The sequence below is a fragment of the Taudactylus pleione genome, unplaced genomic scaffold (assembly GCF_031769625.1).
Source record: "Taudactylus pleione unplaced genomic scaffold, aTauple2 ptg000824l, whole genome shotgun sequence".
NCBI classification, from domain to species: domain Eukaryota; kingdom Metazoa; phylum Chordata; class Amphibia; order Anura; family Myobatrachidae; genus Taudactylus; species Taudactylus pleione.
Window position 1 is genome coordinate 1,073,325 of NW_028285226.1, and position 25,804 is coordinate 1,099,128.

General features: G+C 45.8%; 1 protein-coding gene across 1 annotated transcript in view; it reads left to right on the forward strand.

Moving 5' to 3' along the window:
- RAB3B (RAB3B, member RAS oncogene family) overlaps nt 1–25,804 on the forward strand; it is a 127,412-nt gene that overhangs the window by 12,588 nt on the left and 89,020 nt on the right. The window contains exon 2 of the mRNA XM_088458277.1: nt 10,226–10,453. Coding sequence (XP_088314403.1) covers nt 10,226–10,453 — 228 coding nt within the window. The remainder of the gene's footprint in view (nt 1–10,225; nt 10,454–25,804) is intronic.

The following is a 25,804-nucleotide window of genomic DNA, read 5'->3' on the forward strand; positions in this document are numbered from 1 at the left end:
AATTCTGATTGGAGACTAGGGAGTGGCACTAAGGGGTTGGTCAAAGTGAGAAGGATATCATCCGCAAAAAGCAACACCTTTTAAGGTGTCCGTCCCTCTTCGCCCCCCCCATATTAGGGTTAGTTCTAATTCTAGCCTCTAACTGTTCAATACAGAGAACAAAAATAAAAGGGGAGAGGGGGCAACCTTGTCTTGGTCCATTTCCAAGGACATCTCTTTTTGTTATTAACACCAGTATGTACCCAATAAGTGACAGGATGTCCTGAGTGAGTCTATGGTCCCGTAGAATGTCCATGAGAATTGAGCCATATTTCTTGCGTACGGGATCACAGTTGCAGGGTGTGTAACACCCCCGAAACGGTTGTGACACATCTGCGTTCTTTATCGCCACTCCCCGTTACCTTCCCCAAATGCTACATGACAATCACTCTGACTACGGTAATGGTCATTGACGCATGCATATTGCGACTTAGGCAAATGTGCAGATTACTACTAACCGCTCATCTCCGTAAACATCAGAATAGCGTTCAACTCTGAATCAGGTCCATACTGTAGTGCCTTGGGTAAGGTTAGGTGTTCACATAATGATGAAGAGTGTGCATACAAATAAGTGCCAGCTTATCTGCAGTGCACATGTAATTACTAGTTTCCAAGAATCCCCGAATGACTATACATCATATTAAAAAAACAACAACGTTTTGATCTAAAAAGGTTTACATTGCTTGTACATTAAAACATGTTATCTGTAGTCCTCAAAAGGAGATTATGTAATAACTACACATCTCCCTGGTTATGGGATTCAATTCAAGTGTATACATTCCTAAAGGGGTCAAAGAGATTCTATAGCAAAACTTGGAGTAATCAGATATCCCAAAGAAATCTCCCAATACGTTTCATTCATTAACACTTCATCAGGGGAATTTAGGTATGTTTTTTTTATTCTGAAACTTATTAATAAGAATATATTTTCAAATTGCATCAGTATTAACGTCCTCTACAGAGCAAATTACTGGGAGATTGTTCACCTGTCTCCAAAAACAAGAGATCAAAGCTTTGGCAACAATCAACTGTATAGGAGTTAATTAATATTTTTACATGTGGGGATGCGCACAGTCTAATACCCCTTTCAGACATACGACCCGGGAAATTTCCTGCTCAGACCCGGGAATTTCTCCTGTGCAAATTCCCGAGTATTTGGTCGAGACCCCCCTTTCACACTACAGGGTCTACACGAGAAATTCCCAGGTAGACCCCTTTCAGACATAAGCCAGGTTTTTTAGTTTTAAATATTACCTGCCTCTCCTCTGCTCTTCCTAACCTATCCCCTCCCCAGCTGCTGCTGCTGATGTCATCATCATGCAGCAGGCAGCCGTCCAATCAAAGTGCAGCCTCTATTAAATAGTTAATAAAATAACTCCTATCTATAATGTAATAACTCCTAATAACTCCTATCTGCCCTGGTGGTCCAGCGGGAGTGCAGGCGGCCCGCTGTGGCTGCGAACCACCGGCGGTCTCCAGCGCCGGTGTGAGGACCCGGCCATGGTCGCTGACTCGGTTGTCAGCGCCACAGCCGCAGAGTGCTGTCAACTCATTGTAATGAGCAGCAGCGCAGAGCGTCCTATAGGACGCTCTGCGCTGTCAATGCAAAAGCTGCTTGGTGCAGCCCGGGAGTAGTAAATTCCCGGGTAGCACCATTCAGACAGAAGCAGGGTAATTTCCCGGGACTTAAGTCCCGGGAAATACCCTGGTCAATTGCAGGGGCGGCTACCCGGGAATGTGTTCCCGGGTAGGTACCTTTCAGACAGACGCGGCTACCCAGGAATTTGGCTGAGACAGGCCAAATTCCCGGGATTCTTTATGTCTGAAAGGTATAAGTGTATATGCTCTGAGTTTATTGGTATTGGTGAAGAATACACTTATCCCTAAAATCTTGTATCCAAAAGTATTTATTGTGGGGCAAATCCAATATATGTGAAGTACTGACCATTGATCTGGACACTGGGCCTGATTCAGAGCTGAACGCTCTGACCAGAGCGCTCGCTCTGAATCAGGGCCCTCCTACCTTTTTTTGGAGCGTCCTCATGGACGCTCGCATAGCTGTGTGTTACCACCAACAGCTATAGCGAGCGTCCATGATGATGGTCGCGATGGTCTTGACCATTGCGACCATCGGGCTTGCGATGGAGACCCTGCGGTAGGGTCTCGCTGCCACAAGCCCTGGAGTGATTTTGGCTCTATCAGAGCCAAAATCACTCCCACTGACATCACTAGTGATGTCAGTGGGGCCGGCTTGAGACGGTAGGCGTTCCCATGGGAACGCCTCCGTCTGGCAGGCACGTCTCCGGCACGCCCACCAAAGGGGGCGTGCTGTCAATCAACATCGACAGCACGCCCCCTTTGGTGCGAGACCCGGAGCGATGGAGAGCCCGTCGCTCGCCGGGTCTCGCGCATGCGCACGACGGAGCTCCCTCCGTAGTGCGCATGCGCAGTGGGGGAACATCGACCCGCTTGCGAGCGTACTGCCGCTCACGAGCGGGTCTGAATGACCCCCACTGTCTCCAGGAAGCATCTGTTCTGGAAGGACACCACTGATGCAGGAGCGATAGTAGACTACACCAGCAGACCCAGCAAAGTCACAAAACTGCCCAGTGCTTAGCCAGTGTAGTGGTTTATTTAGCAGTAATGTGGATGTACAGCCGTACTCACAGGTGACTGTATGTAGATAGAGCAGGATGCAAGCGGTTGTGGCCGTGTGGAATGCAGTATGTCGCAGTGTCTCACTTATCTAAATGGAACACGTCCGTGTCCCACCATGGCTCTTCTTTGCAATGACAAGATAGCGCAGCACATGTACAGAAGACCATACGGCGGCCATCTTGGTTATGTACTGATGCCTCCCCAAAGGAGCCTTACGGAGACTGCGCAGCTTTCAACAATGTGCCCCTGATTAGGATGATGTTAGGATGTGAAGTATTAAAAGGGTCACATCATGGGACGAATAGTCATGACTGTGCATGTAGTGCAGATGTTCCTGCATATAAAGCAGCAAACTGCACCCTGGGTTACAGCAGGGGAACAGTAAGTTATATGGCTGTTGGTGCAGGATTTATGCAAAAGGGTCAATCCAATTAGGTGCGAGATCCTTGCACCCGCGAGTAAGTGCGGCTGCATGGTCATAAGGTTATGGCTGTTCTTCTGTTTGGAGCCTAAACTAGATTATCTGGAATACACTGACTTGTAAGTGCAAGCAAGGCTGTTTCTCTATTGGTTCATCCTGAGGTCCCAGGTCCGCTGTCCCCTGTGTGCCCACTGGCGTGCTGTGTCAATAAAGTTAGGGCTGGATTAGGCCATACTGATTTTATGTTGTCCCAGTGGTATAATGAGACATGGGTGGAAATATTATTTGGCTGCTGGAGTCTGCCAATGACCACGCTCTGACAATGTGGTGGAAGGGAAAGTAGAGGAAACGGAGGGTCATGTGGAATGGTGAGGGGGAACATTGATGGACTATCAGGCCATATAAATGAAAGTAAAGTGGTACACCCAGAAAGGTACAACCAGTATGACTATGACTATGTTAGGGGTGACACTAATGTACAGTTTTAAGACAAAATGTCAAACAGGTAATTGAGATAAGAGCCCTGTAAAGTAGCTTCATGTAGGGATACCACAGGCACCGCATCTGGGATCATTTATGGGATTTGTTAGTGACATGCCAGGTTTTTTTTTTTTTTTCTTTCCCCATACCAGCTAAGTGCCAAATTTTGCTAATGACCAGCTACCAGGGAGGGGTGTCCTGATGTTCCTAGTGGGATGCCATCAATCATCTGGTTTGTTGATCTGAACCATCAGCTTATCAGATAGAGGGGGAGATGTACTAAACTTTGGAGAGAGATACAGTACCAACCAATCAGCTCCTGTCTGCAACGTTACAGGCTGGGTACAACCAGTAATAGCATTTATATTAATTTTATTTTACCTGTGTGGAAATAGATGATTTGGAGATTATTTCTCTGCTGGATTAGGAGTCCTCTCCCGTGGTATACTCAGATCAGAATGACATGGAGCTTCAAATGTAGGAGTAGGGGGTTTGCTTTGAGAAAGAAGAATGTTATAAAGTAAAGAGATTATGCCCTTCGCCATGGGTCTACGGCAGGGGTGGCCAAACTCAGGGCCTGATTCAGAGCCGGACTACCTAAAAATGGAGCGGCCTCCTGGCCGCTCGCATAGCTGTGGGTGACCACCCACAGCTTATGCGAGCGCCCAAAAAGATGGTCGCGGTGGTCATGACCATCGCAACCATCGGACTTGCGACGAGACCCTGCGGTAGGGTCTCGTTGCCGCAAGCCCTGGAGTGATTTTGGCTCTATCAGAGCCAAAATCACTCCCACTGACATCACCACTGACATCACTAGTGATGTCAGTGGGGCCGGACCCAGACGGTAGGCGTTCCCATGGGAACGCCTCCGTCTGGCAGCCACGCCCCCGGCACGCCCACCAAAGGGGGCGTGCTGTCAATCACCATCGACAGCACGCCCCCTTTGGTGCGAGACCCGGAGCGACAGCTTGGCTGTCGCTAGCTGGGTCTCGCGCATGCGCACGACGGAGCTCCCTCTCGGCCTAGCCCCTGTCGGGATTCTGAGCATTGGGATGCCACTATCAGTATTTTGACAGCCGGTTTCCCGATTGCCGGTCTCTTATACCCAACCCACACAGACTCTACAGTGCTGGACAGCTGAGAAAACATGGAATACTAAAATAACCGGGACATAAAATAGATTCAGATGTGAAAACTAATGTTAGGGAGGGCCCTGCCGATATGAGAGCCCACAGCCGGGTCACTTATTGTGACAGTGCATGTGAGAGAAACCGGTATCATTCTATATATACTTTGCACTGAAGAAGTTAAATTATGTCTTTATTAAGTGCTAAAAATGACATGTTGATTAGGACAGGAATCTCAGAAGAGCTCATGAATATCGTTAGATGGATAATCATGAGCTTAAGTAGCTGATTAATGGAGCTGCTGTTTTTATTAACTGGCAGCAGAATTGCCACTTTGCCCCTGAGTTAACCCCGTCGCCCCCTATGAAAGTGGTTGAACAGTTAGATACATAGAGTTATCCTGCTGCCTTCAGTAACAGTGAACTAGACAAATAGCTCTAAATAGATGTAAATAAATGTCTAAATATGTTCTTTATATAAGTACCATTAAATGCATGGGGCTGATTCTGTCACAGGTAAGTCCAAATCCGGCTGTATTTAGCGCAGGTTTTTTATTTTTATGTTTACATACTGCACATGCGTTGCCGACTGCACACGCATCTATGGGAATGTATGTGTGATTCAAAGTCGTACACATCACAGCCGATTCTCTGCGGACGCTAATGGGCGTGTCTGAGTGTCAACTGGGCGGTAACAATGCAAACTGAGAACTGCTTTGTGGGTGTGTAGCTATAGGTACTTGCTATTCCTATTCGTACGTATATGTAATCCAGATGCCACATTCAGTTGAATCTCCTGCACTTAGCATGAGGGAGGTGTAAGTGCCAATAATAATGGTGACTGCTGCTCTCATAGACAAAAAAGTGGGGCACAGATGCACAAGACTCCGATAGTCGCATTAGCATTCCATTCGCATGACGATCACAGCGGGCGTTCAAAGTGGCATTCACGTAATTGGCGGGGTGCATGACTCTTTTGCATGCGATGCATCCCACCATTCTTTGCATGCATACAGGTATTAATTGCCGGTATGAATGCAGGAAAATGCAAAGGACAGCTCTATCGGTAAGAGCGGTCCTTTGCGAGTGAGAGACTTCCGGGTCTATGACCTAGAAGTCCCTCTGGCATGCGCAAAAGGACGTGTCTGCCACAGGAGGTGCTGGGAGGGATCCTATTGGATTCCTTCCAGGGGTGGAAGTTGCAAATAGAAGCCCATAGTAGGCTTTTATTGGGCAACGCATTCCAGGGCTTGGCGCATATGAGAAATGCGGTTAAACCCCTGAAAACGTCATTTTTGGGGGTTTGAGCGCACTTCTGACAGTGATGAATCCCGCCCTGTGTATGGCTCAGAATCAGGCCCATGGATTCTGTTTATCCATCTCTGCGCAATATGAAAATAATCATTGTGCTTTGTATCTGACTATATATCAGTTTATTCATTCAAAATAGTGGTTGCTCATGATCAACCTAATAGTTTTTCACATGTGCTGTAAAGGGTGGGGTTTATTCTAGGCTAGAAAATCATATCTATCTCCAGCACACTGCAAAGAATCCCAGCAAAATGCTACTTGAATACTACATGTGGTTACCTATCTACCGATGTGGCCGGGAGCCTCCCGAAAACCGAGTGAAAGCGTGAAGTCTGGGGGAGGGGGCGTTTCGCACTGAATCACCTCATTGTAGCCCCACCCCTGGCATTGTAAAGCGGGGGCTGGGGCAGCGATCGTGCAGCCATGCTCTCGCACTTATGTGCGGCCATGCCCCCACCTGCTGCAGCGACCTGGCTGTCCCTCACAGAGAGTGCAGCCAGAAAGTCGGTAAGTATGATACTACATGATAATAGTAGTTCGGAGATCTTTGTTGCATATATTTGCAAATACATGGTTAAGCACCGGGTCACGCCAAGGCTTCTCTGTACCGGCGTCCCTAATGCTACATGATAATAGCACCCACTCTGGGTCATATAATTGCAGTTTCTTCAAGACCAATGTCCACACCTAGTAACGGAACCCTGTTTTTATTTCTCAAACACGACTATTCCATACATTAAGCCCTAAATGGCCATTGAGGTGTTTAACACTGTTATTGCTTGGTAATAATGTTAAGCTGCATACACGCACAACGATTTAGTAAATGAATGATTTTAGTAAACTATTTTCGTTAATTTTTCCCTTGAAAAAATGAATGAAAATTGTTTACTAATATCGTTCATTTACTAAATGTAATGAACGATTTTTTTGAACTACAAACGATTTTAGCATATTCCCTAATGGAGCATACACACTGTCACATTTGTCAGATGAACGATGTGACCAACGATTTGAACGATTTGAACTATGGGCCTGATTCAGAGCTGAACGCTCTGACCAGAGCACTCGCTCTGAATCAGGGCCCTCCTACCTTTTTTTGGAGCGTCCTCATGGACGCTCGCATAGCTGTGGGTTACCACCCACAGCTATAGCGAGCGTCCATAGCTGTGGTAGGGTCTCGCTGCAGCAAGCCCTGGAGTGATTTTGGCTCTATCAGAGCCAAAGTCACTCCCACTGACATCATTACTGATGTCAGTGGGGCCGGACTCAGACGGTAGGCGTTCCATTGGGAACGCCTCCGTCTGGCCTCCACGCCCCCGGCACGCCCACCAAAGGGGGCGTGCTGTCAGTCACCATCGACAGCACGCCCCCTTTGGTGCGAGACCCCGAGCGACGTATTTCTCGTCGCTCGCCGGGTCTCGCGCATGCGCACGACGGAGCTCCCTCCATCGTGCGCATGCGCAGTATCACAACATCGACCCGCTAGCGAGCGAAATTTGCTCACGAGCGGGTCTGAATGACCCCCTATGAACGATTTTTGACTGCATTAAAATGAATGGAATCGTCCAAATCTGACTGCAAACACATCAGATGTCAGATATGTCAGATTTTCCTTCAGATATGAACGATTGAATGATTTTTTTAAAATCGTTATCGTTCAGATCTGAAGAAAAATCTGACCGTGTGTGTGCACCATTACTGAAAATCGTTGAGTTGGTCAGTCTGACTGAACTACAAACGTGAACGCGCATGAATGATAATCGTTCATCATTTCAACTTAAAGCGAACAATGTTTTCAACGATTGAACGATAACGATATAATTTATCGATAATCGTTCAAAAAATCGTGTGTGCGTGTATGCACCTTTTAAGGAGCATACGAGCATACACACTATACTATACAATATGCTCCCTGAGCGATATCGTCTAGTGTGTCCCCGGCAGGGTGTGCTCAATGTCGTGCATGACATTGAGCACACCCGCTGAACGATATCATTAACGATATCGTTAAGCGCCGGGCTCTCTCCCACATTCCCCAACATGCAGCAAACTGACAATATCGTCATGTTGGCCTGCATGTTTACCCGATAAACGATAATGACGAACGACCCGCGGGAACGCGCATCGTCGTTATCGTTCATCGTTTTGGTGTTGCAAATGGACGATAAAGTGGACGATAACGACATCGTTATCGTTCAGTCGTCCACTTTAATCGCCCAGTGTGTACCACCTTTAGTATTTGAAAGATAATTTGGATTTACTTTTGGAACAGACAGGCATGTAAAGTCTACTTGAATAATTGTTTTGAATGGAAATGTTATTTGATCTGAGAATTTTTATCCCATAGAATTGTTTTCCTGTCATTCTAACAGTTTATCAGAAAATGTACTTAACTTCTCCTTGTAGAGTGATCTAAAATATGTACACACTATGTATACAGGTATTAAAATAAATAAAAATCTAATTTTTGTTTTAGTTAAAAAAATTGCAGACTCTTAGGGGTATATTTACTAAAGTGCAGGTTTTTGGAAGTGGAGATGTTGCCCATAGCAACCAATCAGATTCTAGCTATCATCTTCTAGAAGGTACTAGATATAAATGATAAGTAGAATCTGATTGGTTGCTAAGGGCAACATCTCCACTTCTAAAAACTCACACTTTAGTAAATATACTCTTTACTATTCAGCAATTATCTAAATTATGTTGACAACACAATTCTTTATTTATTGGTTTACATAATCCTAAATCTAATAATCGTAGACATCACAACTACTATGAGATTACTTTACACGACGTGGATTTGCAAAATTAACCAAACTAGCAACTTTAATAAAACTAAAAGTGTGTCTCAGAGTTGTACGCAAACCCGATGGTCTATGTACAACTCCGACGACGGGTGGACTGCGCATGCGCCAGAGCCGCAGTGCACGTGTGCCACCATGCAGCTGCGGCTCCAGTCGCAGTGTCAGGGAAGCCGCAGCCTGACAGACTGTGCCTGTGTGTGGGCAGGGAGGCCGTCCGTTTCAGAAAACAGGGGCATCGCCCTCCTTTTTTCTAAGCATAACGAGGCCAGTGTCTGCGTCTTCCGACACAAATTTACTGGCCTCGGCAGTGGAGTTCGGGCGGCCATTCTGAGTAAGCTTAGGCTTAGGCTTACTCAGATGGCCGCTCCATGGTTATCTGATGCTGCGTCCCTAAAAGTGCAATGCCAGCAGTGGGCGTCTTTGCCATCAGGCACCTCCTTAAGTGTTAGCATATATTCGCATATATAGCGTACAACGCTGTATCAGGCCCAGAAATGGGAGGTGGAGGTACATGCAGCCTGCAGAACAATGGCTTCCTTCCTTCCTTCCTTCCTTCCTTCCTTCCTTCCTTCCTTCCTTCCTTCCTTCCTTCCTTCCTTCCTTCCTTCCTTCCGATTTCTGCTCACTTTGTTAATGTCAGGAATGTATAGGAAGGCCGTGTCATACACCAGTATGTGCTGCTCAGCTGTTTACCGCTATTTTTGGGCCCTCTGTGAACACACCTTAAAAACAGGATGTTGGCTGGAAACCTTTCCACGTAATATTACATTATGCCTGTTCCAGATTTACACCTTATTCTCAAAAGCTGCTGTAAACTTTGGTGACATTAAATGGTCAGATATGTCTTGTTACTACCTATGGGCTCCACTTTGTGTGATTAAGGGGTCTATTTACTAAGTAGTGTTAGGAGACAGAGTAAAAAGTGATAAGGTGCCAGCCAATCAGCTCCCAACTGTCATTTTTCAAACACAGCCTGTGAGATGACAGTTGGGAGCTGATTGGCTGGCACCTTATCACTTTCTTATCACTTTTCACTCTGTCTCCTAACACTGCTTAGTAAATAGACCCCTAGATGTATTGTTGCAGACTACTGCTGAGATGTAGTGCAACGTGGGGCCCTTTTATTTAAATAAGTGTCAGTAATGTCCCTATTTGTATCAGTTATGCAGCCATTCTGGTAGGGTCCCTCTGTATACGTTGTCTCACACATTCCTCTCACTCATGTGTATAGAGCTGCACCCATTGTGTGGAATGCTCAGGCATGCCCCAGTTACTTCCTAAAATCCTCCTTTTAAAGCCCAGCTCCTCTCCTCTCCCGATGCCACCTCTCGCACATGTGTAGGATAGGAACTAACTAATGCTTCTGCCCACCTTCATGTGTTCCAGATGGCCTCTGCCACGGATGCAAAATATGGACAAAGGGACGTCTCTGACCAGAATTTTGACTACATGTTCAAACTGCTGATTATTGGGAACAGCAGCGTGGGGAAGACCTCTTTTCTCTTCCGATATGCAGATGACACCTTCACGTCGGCATTTGTCAGCACGGTGGGAATAGACTTCAAGGTGAAGACAGTTTATCGGAATGACAAGAGGGTGAAGCTACAGATCTGGGTAAGTGAGACTTTCACCACCAATGATATATGAATTGAGGGCATAAAACCAATCTAACCCCCCTCCCCTCTTTTTTTTTTTCTTTAAACATTCATTTATGTAATGTAAACAATTATTTATTTATTTTTTTGTACCCATCATTCGCCGGGGCCCCAGTTACGGGCATCTGCTAACCTGGTCATTCTTCTGCGGTCCCTCTCTGTCTTTGCACCACTTGCGCGCACCGTAGCTCCCACTGCGCATGACGGAGTTGTGACAGACCATAGCTGTGTATTATATACATATATTGCAAGGGATGACTATATAAAACATTCTTCTTTACTTAGTTTTTCGGATAGTTCTAATGCCTGTTGCACTGTGGCACATTCTGGGGTGTGAGAATGATTATTTTGGAGTTTCACACCTTATTCCCTCTAGACTTCAGTAGAGGTGCCACTGTTTGTCCTCTCTTCCCCGTAATGCCTTCTGTCAATCTAATTGAAGTGAGATAATCCTCTAATAGTTGTATGAGGTTAGTGTTCCTTTTAAATTGTTAAAATAGGTGTGAGATAACTCGTTGAACGTGATTTAAATGAAAAGGCCTTTTGGTTTGTGTGATATGTGTAAATAGCCGTGTAAATAACACAGCGGTGACAGAATAAGAGTATTTTAATAGTCTGCCACTTCCACTGTGGCTGTAAGGCCGGGGATGAATATATAATAATAAAGTTCCTGCTAACAGTTATCTGTACAATCCTCTTGTTTCAAATTATGGGAGAAATGTAATTCAGCATGAGGTACGGCTGTGCACATTACTGTTTCATACGGTAGCCAAACATTGGTAGTTTTCGTGTGCTTCTCTAGGGGATGTGAGCGAAAATCCGGAATGTTTTTGGCTGTGAAGTATCATCGCCAGAACTTTCTCCAGGCACTTTGCCGGGTATGCAGTCGGGATGCCAAGTCTAAATGCCGACCGTCGGCATCCCGACTGTCTAATCCCGAGAAGGGTCTAATGACAGGCATCGAATTCCCAACGCCTGTCATTTTACCTATGCCGGGAGACCGACGCCTGGCATCCCGATTGAAGGAAAGCCGGGCGCGGACAGGCGTGGGGGGTGGGGGAGGTTAGGGGCTCCTGGGGGCGACTTAGGGCTAGGCATCCCCCAGGAGGGTTAGGGTTAGGCTAGGGGAAGGGGGGGTTAGGGTTAGGCACCCCCAGGAGGAGGTTAGGGTTATGCACCCCCACCCGGAAGACCGAGGTTTAGGCTGCGGGGAAGGGGGGGGGGGGGTTAGGGTTAGGCACCCCTAAGGGAGGGTTAGGGGGGGGTTAGGTTTGTTTGTACTTACCTTAGCTGCTGTCGGGATCTTAACTGGTGCCGGTCTTCCGGTCATACCGATCCCTTTTGCGGCTATCGCTGAATTGAATGCAATCATATACAGTGTGTGCATATGACCACATGGCTGTGTGTTGCCCGCAAGTCCGTGTTGGGGACAGATCATTGTGTGTTTTTTGCCCTGAGCAATCTCTGTAGCCGAGTGCACACTTCTATGGGCCATTTAGAGTCAGGGGTGCAACTGGGTATTAACTGGGCATTTGCATGTAGTCTTCCATTACTGAGGGGGTCGGGGCATGTAGACGGAATTGCGGGTTGTACTGAGTTGAACATACGCAGAGTTTCGTCTGGTTTTAGTCCATGTCGCATCGATAATGATGGCGGCTATTTGCACAAGCGGGTGTAGACGCTAATGCTTTAGCAGCTGCAACATTGTACGCAGATGCCGTGCGGAAATAATGGAATGCTACAGCCGCCTGGAAATGTATTGAGACGCCGACCGGCGATCCAAGCAAGTGTGTACAAATACGCAGGGGTGGTAAATACACAGCGATGGTCGCAGATACTTCAATATAATCATCCATTTGAGTAGCCCTATGATCGTGCAGAATGGGTGCAGGAGCTGAGAGGCTGGCGCCTTATTTTCTGCATACGGCATCACAAATGTAGGCCGAAAACGGTCACAACATGCCCGTTTTTTAGCCGCCACTTCCTGTTACCTCCCACAAATAGGCCCGTGCCTGTCAATTACTTGCGAATAAATCCTTACTACAACTGTAGTCTGATTTGATAGCAATTCAACAGTCGCGCGTGCACATTGCGGCTAAGGCGCATGCGCAGTCCACCGATAATGCAGGTTTTCCTAATGTTGTTAACATTGTTGTGTATATGTATGTGTATATATACGTGTTGTGTATATGTATGTGTATATATACGTGTTTGTGTGTGTGTATGTATATGTATGTATGATATCATTTTTTTTTCTAATTGGCAGTGATTATCTTACATATGACTACTATTGTCTTTGTAAAGACCCCTAAAGCTGGGTACACATGATTATCCAATCAGTGCGCACCCTGTACACGGTGAGTTATGTTTAGCTCAGCGGGTGCTTTCTGTACAGGGAATGGGAGGTTGGGCATTATAATTTTTAAACAGGACTGAAAATGCGGACCTCCAAAACCGTTTATCGGATAACGCTCTCCTGCCTGCACACCTAAGGTACAACAGAATATGCTGGTGCTATATAAGTGATTGGCCTGATAATTACATATTTATTTAAAAAACAATCAGCCAATATCTGCTAATCAGCCCAATAATTGCATAGACGTGTACACAGCTTGACTGCACTGCTCCACTTTGCAGATATAGGGTCGATGGTCCCTGACTGTGCATGCGCGAGACCCGTACTGCGACGGCAGCCCTGTCGCAACGGGTCTCGCTACAAGACGGGGTGGCTGTTGATGTTGATTGACAGCTCGCCCCGTTTTGTAGGAGGGGAGGGGGGGTGGCTGCACAAATGCAGGGAGAGAGCAGGAAGTCCACTCGGGCTTGCGAGAACTGAGACCCTACCACAGGTTCTCCTCGCAAGCCCGATGGTCGCAATAATCACGACCATAGCCAGGCCGCCCGCAGAAGCTGTGTATAAATCCCCACCCTGATTCAGAGCGAGTGCTCGTAAACAGCGAGCGCCTCTGAATCAGACCCTTATTACAGGTAAATGCTGCCTGCATTCGGGAGAGTTTCATGCGTATCAGATAGCCCAAATATCAAAGGTGCTTGTATTTCTATCTGACATAAAGGGCGAGATGTACTAAGCATCACATCGTACATACCGCCCATTTATCGGATACATACCGATGATAATATCATCGTTATATACATAGAAAATGGCAAAGGACAGCTCTCCCAGTGGCTACACTGTGACTGGAGGTGACTTCCTATTGGAAGAGCCACCTGTCAGTCAAGCACAGGACAGGCAGCCCCAGGGGGAGGTGCCTCCTACACCTGGGACTGCCAGTCCGGGCTGCCATAATCAGAGAGCGGCTTCCAGTGGAAGCCGCTGCTCTACCTTTCGGGCGGCCCTACAGGGCTTCTCTGGGCTTCTACCAATGCAGCCCCGAGAAGCTGGTCTAGTGTTATGCGCAAGTCTCGGTGCCTGACATTTATTGTGCAGGCACCAGGACCAGAAGCAGCGGCAGCCCCCCCTCAGGTAAGAGAGCAGGAGCCGCTGCTGGTAACAACACTCAATGGCATAAATTAGCATTTAGTTAAATAGTACCAGTATTCTCTGCAGCACAATTGGGAACAAACTATAATATAAAATGGATCTACTGGTAAACTTACTATCTATAATTATTCATTCAAAGTGGATGGAGGTGGTTTGCTGAAGTAGTGTCTACCAGACAACTATTACACTACTAGTAGTGTTAAATAATAGCCCATAACTGCACCAAGTGCTGCTTTATGGTGATTTTATGCAGCTAGTATTCTTCTCTAGCTTCCAGTAAGGAAGCACTACAGTGTATTCTATATGATATGTTATGATATGATAGGCCAATCCTATTCAAATATATTTCAATATTTATTGGAAAATATTTCTGCATGCTCCTCGATCAGTTCCCTCAGCACTGTGTGTGCGTGTGCACGTGTGCGTGTGTGTGTGTGTGTGTCTGTGTGTGTGTTTGCTTGTACTTGGCTGAGTATCATGAAGCATCTGTTTTTATGTCTCAGGCTGACATGTTTTGTTAGAAGAGACATGGAGTGCGGATAAATACCCATATATAGACTATAAGCCTGTACCAGAAATTAATGACTTTACTAAAACAGCAACACTGAAAAAAAGTGCGACAGCAGCAGATGATCTTAATACTGAGCCATAGAGCAAAGTCCTGCAACTGAGGTGGCTCTAACCTCCTGGAGAAAGTGGAAGCTGCAAGGCTTCTATTCTCTCACCCCCTGCTGTCACCCCTCGCTTCCCCCTCCACAGAGAAGATGAGACTGGAATATATATATAATATCTGTGTGTGTGTGTATATATATATAGATAGATAGAAAGATAGATAGATAATGTGTGTGTATATGCATATATACATATATATATATTACACACACATTATCTATCTCAAGAATGAATAAAGATACATTAAAACAAAGAACACCATTGTTTTTCTTATGAAATTCTAAAACTGTTTGATATGTTGAATGACTACCTTCCCAATTATAAAATTAGAGCTCGGCATCCAACATGGCTCACTTAAAGATGGCTGACTTCAAGATGGCTGCCTTGCTGGTGATATACCCTAAAAAGTTTTTCCCCCACATCATATGTGTAGACACTGGATAGATACTTCCTTATTCATTTCCTCTTCATAAGGATGTTTCTACACTTTTGGACCACCCTGTATATGCATTACTTTGCTATAGTCTATTCTGGTGTCAGCTGGGCTCAGAGGCATCACTAGGGTTGGTGTCAACCGGTGCTGTAATGCACGGTGGACACCCACAAAAAAAAAATCGGGACCAAGGTGCGCAGCTCCGCGAACTCTTCCCCCTTACCAGTCACACTATGCTCCTCACAGAATGCCACGCCCAGATATTCTGGGTAGCAGTGCTTAAAGTGGTCCTAGAGATGTGGTGGAACGACCCTCCCCCGGCGATTTATCAATAAAAGGACAGCGTGCACCTAAAGCGTGTAGCACAAAAAAGGGGCGTGATCTTGAAAGAAAGGGACATGGTCATACAATACTATCCCCAATTCAAATTATGCCACACAGTAGCACAATCTTATCCACATTACACCACACACAGTGCTAAAGATTCACATTACACCATAAGTAGTGTCCCTTATTTATGTTCTGACACACAGTAGTGCCCATTTCACACAATGACCACATTATTGACACTTATACACAATGCCCCCAGTAGTAGTGCCCCTTATTTCAGTGCCCCCAGTAGTAGTGCCCATTATGCAGTTCCCCCTTTAGTAATACCCCTTTATGCAATGCCCCCTGTAGTTGTGCCCAATATGCAGTGCTTCCTGTATTAGAACCCATTATGCAATGCCTCCTGTATTAGAGCCCCTTATGCTGTGCCCCCAGTAGCTCCCCTTGTGGAGTGCCCCCAGTAGTGCCCCTTATACAGTAGACCCAGTAGCGCCCCTTATGCAGTGCCCCCTATAGTGCCCTTATACAGTACCCCAGTAGTGCCCTTATACAGTACCCCCAGTTGCACCCCTTATACAGTACCCCCCTATAGTGCCCTTATTTAGTACCCCCAGACAGTAGTGCCCCATATGCTGTGCCCTCTGTAATGCTCTTATAATGTGCCCCCTATACAGTACCCCCAGTAGTGCCCCCTTTGCAGTGGCCCCAGAACACCCCCAGTAATGCCCCTTATGCTGTGCCCCCTCCCCTACTACTTACCTAACTTCAGGATGTCCAGGCTGGCTTCCATCAGGAAGGTTCCGGGCGCGCACCTCCTTCTTCCTCTGGCATGCCGCGTGCGTGATGACATCACCGCGGCCGGCGTCCAGAGCCACACACAGGCAGTCACATAGAGATGCTCTGTGCCTGTGTGTGGCTCTGGCCGCCGGCCGCCGTGAAAGAACCAAGTGACCCCGGGCGGCGGCGCCGTGCAGGGCCTTGGGGTCGTCGGTGGTGCAGAGGAAGGGGGTGTGTTGGCAGCAGGTGCGGCCCGCGGGTTTGTATGCTGCTCTTTTTGGTGTCACCCCTTGAAGGGTGACACCCGGCCGCACCCCCTGCACCCCCCTTCTGACACCACTGGCTGAGCTTCCTATAGAGCTGCGTTTTCAAAAATCCCTACATCACTGATCTCCACGTGGCCTAAATTGTTCTCACACTTGATGACTCTTTACCCAGGGCTCCTGTGAAATTCCAGAGGGGTAAGCCCAGGTGAGTGGTGCAAGGGGCATTGTGCCATGAATCACATCATTGCAGCCCTTCGCTGTGCTGTGCAATACTGCAAATAGCATCAACGAGTCTCCAGGAGGCTGGCTCACTCCATCAGGAGCCCGGGAGAGTTCCCCATAATACAGGAGTCTCCCTGACATTCCAAGAGAGTAGGCACGTACTGTATGCTGTACTCTGGTGGGCTGCTAGGAATGACTCTGTAATGGGCCACGGAAGCTAAGAGTGGAAATGCCCAGCGGTGACTCTGGCGGGCTTCTCTTTTGGGGTGTTACTCACTTTCCTTATGTGCTTATTTGGCTGGTTGGGGAATCTAGTTAGACACCTTACATTGTACTGGGTGTTGGGTAAGTTGAAAAGTTTGTAACTTGATCCCTTGGCGTTTAATTGTAGTGATTGGGAAACCAACCACTAACGCTGTGACACAGGCCCCTAAATGACAGTGGCAAACGCAGGATTTTGAGAGGGGGGTTTCCAAAGGCTTGATTTTAGAGTGTGGCCAATCCATGAAGAGGGCATGATTAGCACTTACCCAGCTTTAATATGCGTCATACAAAGTGTACTGTGTGTCATAATTCCAGCATATACAGGACCAGTGATCACCGTAATTAGCCATTAGACGCGGACGTAGGGCCATCCTGCCTGAGATTAATGTCTTTATTTCAGATGTGTGCACCATTCCAGGGCATTGCAGCAAGTCTGGGAGAGCAGCAGAGGAGCCTAGCACTGCCCTGGACATATATGTACATATTGGTCTCCTTATGCACTGGATATTGTATTATTATACAGTATTAATAATTAACCCTATTGATGGTCTACAGCAGTGCACCCCTAACAGCAAATGTTTTCCAGATCTCCTAGTTGGTGCACAGGTGTATTTATTACTAGCTGACGCATGTTAAAAGATCCACAGGTGGTATTGATTATTTCCTTTGTGATACTGAGAAGAACATACAGCACTAGTAAAATTCTATTATACGGCTATGTCTATTGTGGTCATGGGCTCTGGAGGGGGGTTTCTAGGCAACCGGAACCCCCCCTGCGTTTGCCTATATATGATGTACGATCCTGAAGGGTAATTGAATACTCTGTTCAACAAGTGTGCGTGTAGCCCAAATGTGATGTGGTATATAAGGTCCACATACATCATGTCAGCATTTATAATGTCTATATGAGAATGTCAACATGGTCGAACGAAATGTTGACATTCATCATATGGACACTGCTGAAATATTGATAAGATAGAATGCTGAAAGACCTGTCCTGGTGGTCTAGAGGTGACTTACCTGCTCCCTGTGGCATTGGCATCTCCATTGGCGGCTTACAGGTCCCGGTGGTCACATGTGCAGCAGTTTTGGCAGACATATATAATGTAGCAGCAGTTCCAGTGAACATTCTTCCCCGATCCCTAATCCCTAATTTCTAACCCTGACCCTAACTCTCCCCGTAGTACCTAACTCTAACCTCCCGCTCACCCCCAGTAGCCTATCCCAAATCTACCTCTAGTGCTTAGCCCTAACCCTCTCCCCCTGTAGCCTAACCCTAACCTCCCCCCACCACCTGTAGCCTATCCTTAATCAACCCCTAGTGCCTAGCCCTAACTCCCCTCCTGTAGCCTAACCCTAACCTCCCTCTAGTGCCTAGCCCTAACCTATCCCCCCCTGTAGCCTATCCCTAACCTCTCCCTAGTGCCTAGTCCTAACACTCCCCCCTGTAGCCTAACCCTAACCTCCCCCACCACTTGTAGCCTATCCTTAACCTCCCCCTAGTGGCTAGCGCTAACCTCCCCCCTGTGGCCTAACCTTGACCTCCTCCCCACCGCCTGTAGCCTATCCCTAACCTCCTTTTCAGCGTCGTCACTTACTTGGGTGACACCTGGTGTGGTTGGTCAGCCACAACCCCTTATGCGTGCTGATCTTGGGGGCGTGACATGCAGTCTCGGTAAAGAGTGGGCTTACCCAGTGCTCCGGCAGCTGCTGGGGCAGACCACAGCCTCTCCTCTACCTCTCTCTGAGTTGCAGCTGCTCGGTGACAGCATCCTACGGGGTGACACCAAAATAGCAGAGCAGCTCTGCTATTTTGGTGTCACCTGGTGTGGCCTGTACCACCCTAGTGACTCCAGTGCTCCCTCTAGCCTAACGGTAACTTCTCCCCCACCGCCTATAACCTATCGCTAACCTCTCCCTAGTGCCTATCCCTAACCCCCCCCTCTAGCCTCTCCCCACCGCTTGTAGCCTATCCCTAACCTCTCCCTAGTGCTTAGACCTAACCTTCGCCTAACCCTAATATCGACATTCTGAGAATGTTGGGAATTCAAATGTTGACATTGTGAGCATGTTTACATTCTGAGGATGCCGACATTTCAACAATGTGGTGTCGACATTGTGACTGTTGACCTTTTATCTGCATCCCTGGAAAAGACATGCAGTATTATATCATTCTGTCTTTTCAGGCCTTAATGAGTATATTTGAATTCATGCATATAATGAGCATCATCTCCAGGCTGGCTGGGATCTCGCTCACCTCTGGCCTCCAGTGAGGAGGGGTTTTAGCAACTTCACATTCAAAATCCTCATTTTCTGGACTAGATTAGCGGCTCCTTGTGATTGTGACCAGCTCTTCTTGTATGATGTTATTACCATTATTCGGGGGCCAGAGATTGTTTATATGCGACAATCACAGGTAGGACAGAATCAGGATTTTTTTTTTCTTTTTAATTTGGCGCACACTGTTATTATATTATGTTTTCATTAACTCTTATTAAAGGCATCAAAAGCCAGTTTACATGAGAAAATCCGGCAAATATCCATATCGTCATAACACACTGAGAAGGATAAAAGCTGCAGTGATTTAAATGAAGCTGACGTAACAGGATAGAGCCGGGAGCAATTCGACGCCTGAGAATATAGTATATAAGGGAGTAAAGTAGCAATAGTAATGAAAAGTGTAAAAGTGCTCCTAAATGTAATTTTTTCAAACACAGCCTGTGACATGGCAGTTAGGAGCTGATTGGCTGGTAGTTTATCTAACACACACACACACTTGTGTGCAGGGGGCTTAAGAATGATATCTCCTGCTTCTATTCATATAGAAAAATTAATGTGCAGGGTCCCAGGGATAGGACCCCATCAGCCATCTCCCAGGGGGGAGGATAGATTGGAGGAGAAACGCCTTTCTGTGTGCATATATTCTTTACAGTAGGTTAATAGTGTACTTTAATATATATGCCCCAAGCTTCATTCTAACATTTCTATACCTCCCAATATTTAAAGGACAAAAATCAAGTCAAAGTAAACCCCTATTCTAATTTGCCCAAGTCATATCCATGATCCTCCCCCCAATCCCACCAACTGTGACACCTTTTAACCAAAGTAGCACACACATCCTAATAGTTTAAGCCCCTATAAAATTTTAAAAAATGATAAGCCCCCCCTATAACAGGGTTAGGAGGTATGTTTTCCATTTCAGGTTTATAATATGGTTTGGTGGCCAAACATATCTTAAAAACATCTATACCAAGGGAGTGGCAGACATCTGTCACATGTGAGGAAGGCGTTAAATCCACATGAAGGGCCAAATGTCATAGGGTGTGAGTGTAAGGGTCCCATTTTGACTCACTGCGGATAAACACGCACCTTGTAATGCGACTTTAATTACAAGGTGCGAGTTACACAGAGGCATGCACAGATTAGAGAGATCCATGCATGCTTCTGTGTGTAAAAAATTATGTGGGCCCGCCCTAAAAGAACAACCAGCAACGGGCTTATCTGAGCCAGTCCTGGTTGTGAAAATACAAGGGAAAAAATTAGGGGGTTCCCCATATTTTTTTCAACCAGCACTGGGCTCAGTGAGCCAGTTCAGGTTGTGGATATATACGCGGGACAAAATGAGTAGGGGTCTCCCATTTTGTCCACAGCTGTGGGACCTGCTTCACGGGGTCCCCCAGGACAAAGCATTATCACCCCAGACTAGTCAGTTCAGGCTGGTGATCCCTGGGGAGGTGGGGATCACCTCCCCAGGGATCACAAAGACGTCCCCCCACTCTAGGGCACCCCAGGCCTGGGCTGATATCCTGGGGCTATCCCCGGCTGAATCAGTGTGATTTACCACGGCTGCATGGCCGGCGGTTCAAATCCCGACAGCGAAAGGCTGGCAGTGAAGATCCTGACACATGTATTTTTTTTCTATTTACTAACCAAACCTCTTCCTCCCCCCCCAACCCTAACCCTCCCTTAGGGGTGCTTAACCCCCCCCCCAAGTGCCTAACCCTAACCCCTATCTAAGTGTCTAAACCTACCCCCCCTTCCCCGCAGCCTAACCCTAAGTCTCATGGGGGGGTGCCTGCCCTAACCTCCCAACAGTGGTGCCTAACCCTAACCCCCCTTCCCCAAGACTAACCCTATCCTCCCGGGGGGTGCCTATAAGTCCCCCCTAGGAGCCCCTAACCCTCCCCCCACCCCGCGGCTGTCCGCATTCGGCGCCTGGCTTACCTTCGATCGGTAAAACCGGGTGTCGGGCTCCCAGCGTAGGGTCTAATGACAGGCGTCGGGATATCGACGCCTGTCATTAGATGCTTGCTGGGATTAGACAGTCAGGATGCCGACCAGTCGGCATTTACACCGTCTGCATCCCGACAGCATACCATCCCCGCCACCCCAGGTGCCCTTAAAAAATAGAATAAATAATATTGTCTTTTACAGGTGAACTAAAGGTCCCAGCAAGCCTCCCCCCGTATGCTGGTACTTTGAGAACCACAAGTACCAGCATGCAGGGCATTATGGGCCCGCTAATACCTGTAGTTCACCTGCAGCAGAAATATTTAAAAATTGATAGGACACAGACATCAAAGGTTTTATTTGATTACACATGCGCTTACTCATTCACTCACTCACACTCACCTGCACTCGCATTACATACTTACCTTGTCCCTAGCGCCTTTCTGTCCCCTTGTCCAGTAGAATCCAAGATTGGGTCCTGTAAATAAAAATCCATAGTCATCTAGCTCTTGTGTCGTGTTCTCTTTTTTTTCCATGTAGGCATTTACAGTCTTCTGAAAACAAAAAAAAACGCGGACCCCACTGACAGTGCCATTCTCTAGATCCCATAGAAATGCATTGGCTGAGCATTTATTGGCTGAGAGAGGGGAGCTAATGAGCGGTTCCCACAATTAATTCCAATGGTGGGGACCACTAGATTTTAATATTTAATGACTTCTGATTGTAAATAAGATGGATTATCATATAGTCTTCCTTCTAGCACCCTGCACCTGTCATGACCCCTGCAGTTCCTCTTCCTACCTAGGATGTTGCTCTCTGCTTTGGTGCTTCTAGCCGACACTGGTCTGTATATCAGAAGTTTGTTGCATTAGCTGAGTGTGCTAGAAGCAGCAGAGCAGAGAGCGACACCCCAGGCAGGAAAGAGGAACTGCATGGGTTGTGACAGGTGCAGGGTGCTAGATTGAACACTAATCATAGTTTTATGAATGTTTCTCATAGTCAACATCTATAAAGATTGGCGGTACTGAAACGTCAGTTAAAGTTGTGCTGTGTACAAGTGTTGTACATGGCACATCCCCCGAATAATTCCTAAATTAAATGAGTCCTGAAGCGTAAAAGGTGATTTGGATCAGGAACATCCCCTATTAGATGGCAGCTCCCTTCCAACTTTGAATGTTGCAATTCATTATTTTATATTAATACTTTCAAATGTCAAACACAATATGCTTTGTACATAAACAATGTTCAGACCATGTACTCCCTAGTGCAAATTATAAGGATATTTCCATGTCAAAAAGGATATCTGATATAAGGTTACAAAGTTGCAGGCACTGCTTTTTTTAAATGGAGTAGAACTCAAAAGGTGACTTGTAATATCTAATACTCAAATGTGGTCCTCAAGGCTCCCCAACATTTCAGGTTTTAGAGATATCCATGGTTGAGCACAGGTGGTGAAATCCTATTGACTGAGGTACTAATTAAGTCACCTGTGCTCAACCATGGACAGCTCTAAAACCTGAACTGTTGGGGAGCCTTGAGGACTGCGTTTGGGAACCTCTGAATAGTAAACTATGGAATATATGTACAGTATAACAACATAATGTTTAATTACATTTGGTTATGTATATATTCTAGGGTCTATAAACTGAATATATTTGTGTGGTGTGCAAGGATGCAGCTGTGAGGGGTGCTGGATTATTTCTCCTGCTCTCTCACCCTCATTTTCCCTTCCATCATCCTCCCGTCTAAACAAACCTCTATTTAGAAAGTAAAGTAGTGTTCTCTGCAGTGCTGAGGGAGTCGTGCAGAAGGAACAGGTCGTATTAGTGCAGTGGTTCTCAAACTCGGTCCTCAGGACCCCACACAGGTCACGTTTTCCAGGTCAACCAACAGGCGCACAGGTGTATTCATTACTCACTGACACATTTTAAAAGATCCACAGGTGGAGCTAATTATTTAACTAATTCTGTGAGGATACCTGCAAAACATGCACTGTTTGCGGTCCTGAGGACCAAGTTTGAGAACCTGTGTATACATAGGTACAGAGAATATAATATGAATAACGGAAGTGAAACATTTTATTTATTATAGCAGGGACTGAATGTACAGAAAATATATCTATTAAAAAAAAAAAAATGTATAGTCCCTTAGAGGAACCATATTGGTTCATGTTAAAGTAAAAAAAAAAAAAAATGTTGGTTAGTACGGTCACTTCTACAACTTGCTGTGTACAATGATAGCCGCTGTGGAGCTGTCTCTGGTACTGATTGCTGGACAATTGTGTCAGTCACTTATACAAGCTCTGTCCTTGGTGCTGATCCCTGGTGTTCTCCTTGTCCAAAGTAGTCATTTCAGAATGCTTGGTTATTGACATGTTTGTGACAGTTATACCTATTTTTGCACTGCGTGCACGCCTCGTATGTGTACTGTACATGTGGTTTTGCATAATGTTGAGTGTCCAGAATGTGATTGGATAGGCAGGAGACGTTACCAGTTAGGCCCTTTTTTAGATCCCGGCTTAGTGCAAAAGCAAAGAAAAGGCATATTTACTGTAAATGAGCAAAAAAGGTGGTTGTGAGCATACTTGGAGGTGCTATTGGCGTATTGCCTTTCTATAAAGCACTCTTCCCTCATTCATGAAGCTCATGAGGGGGGTGTGGGGAGGGGGGGTAAATAAACTGCAAATGTGGCTATTGTGAGCCCATTGGAGGAGTGAAAAGTTTGCTCCAGGTGAAATGTCTTTAAAAAAGTCTCCTTTGAAATGTCTTGGTGACATTAGCAAAGGTCTTTTTCTCTATCTGTTCTGTCCTATTCTTCAGTGTTACATTACATGAATGGAACGGTTTTCTTTACTCCTTAGGCATGTCAATGGCTGGTTAGCTTTTTACAGTCACCACCAGGATTGGTATCGATTTTCATGTGAATTAGGTACCAAGATGATCCACTTTTTATTGTAGTCTCCAATAGTGGAATTTGCAAAATCCCCGAGGATTGGTGATTTGCTAGTAATTGGATTGGGCTCTGTATTGTAAGATAGCCATCAAATTGACATGTCTTGTACACAAGCCATAAGATTGGGGTCTGCTTTTGTTCTGGCTATCTGTGTTCTATACTGACCCCAATGATTTGGGAGTTTATATAAATGTATGCCGAGGTTCACCAAAGTGTTTCCGGATTTTGTTTGAAACCTCTTGATACTAGCTGGCTACACACTAGACCAACTTACATCCAACCAGCCAATTTGTTGATTGGTTGGAACAAAAAGCTGGTAACGTATGAAAGTAAATGATGATCAGCAATTTGCTCCTAAATGCCAGAAAACAGATAAAAATGGTCATCAGACAAGTTTGTTAAATGTTTCATCTAAACAATTTGTTCAAACAACAGTTTGGGAGCAAATTGCTGATTGTATACCTTACCAGATTTTCATTCCAACCAATCAACTAGTTGGCTGGTTGGATGTAAGTTGGTCTAGTGTGTGGCCAGCTTTAGTCTAATAGCTGACTACCAAATTGGTGTTGTGATACCTGGCAACAAATTAGCATTTGTCATTTTTCTAGCACTTGTTTAGTTGGTACACAGTGCACCTTCCCCCAATACATTTTATTGCATTAAGATTTATCAATAATCCTTCTGATTTAACACTGCTGCCTTCATTGTATCATATTATCTCCAGTACTTGGGGCCACAGTGCCTGGCGCATGTTTTTGTTTATATCTCTACTGTCTGCTGTCAAACCCTTGCCCTCTCTACTCAATCATACATACTGTTGTGTATAAATAAATGTACAGACTCATGCAAATCACCATTTGTTGGTTAAAGTTTTATCATGCTGTAAATCCATTATCCAAGCTCCATTCATTTTACCTGCCTTTGTCATGACTGTGCTTGTCTTCTGCTCCTATTGTGTATCAGGAAATACAGTATACATTTCTGTGTTTAGTGGTTATAAGAACTGGGCACAAATGTGAGTTTGGGAGCAGAACCGACAGGCTCGTTGTATCCCTCACAAGCTTTGTCGGTTATGTACGACTTTACTTGCTAGACAAATAATCAATTCCTTTCCACAATAACTTGCGGAAGACCATGTTATTTATGACACTTGCTGTACTCAGATGCATTGACACAGAACAGTGTTTACGTATTTGATGCAGTTTGCACATCTTGGGATGTCTTGTGAGATTTCAAAGGCCATTTTATCATTTTAATGTAAAGTATGACTCACTTCTCAGCGCCAGTCTTTGTTCATCCTCCATTAGTTTTACTATTATGTCTTCTAAAATACAGGTTGTGGGGAGTGGGCGGAAGCACCTGACCGAATAATGACCTATGTAGCACCTGTCAGAAAACAACATAAAGGGGTTTCACAATAAAATGTGAATAATGAAGGCACCTGAGAATAGATTATAGTCTCTTCAGGGCGCTGAGTTCTAACTGGCAGATTTGCATAATCACCTTCAATTATTTGTGCAGAAAACAAATTGTTATGACGGTATTATATGCTAGTGTACGTATTTATTCAGGAAATACATTAATTGGAATGAAAATCCATTTCTTGGTGGGTAGCCACATTTTTGGAGACTCCAAGTATGTAGACAGGACTGTATTCAGAAC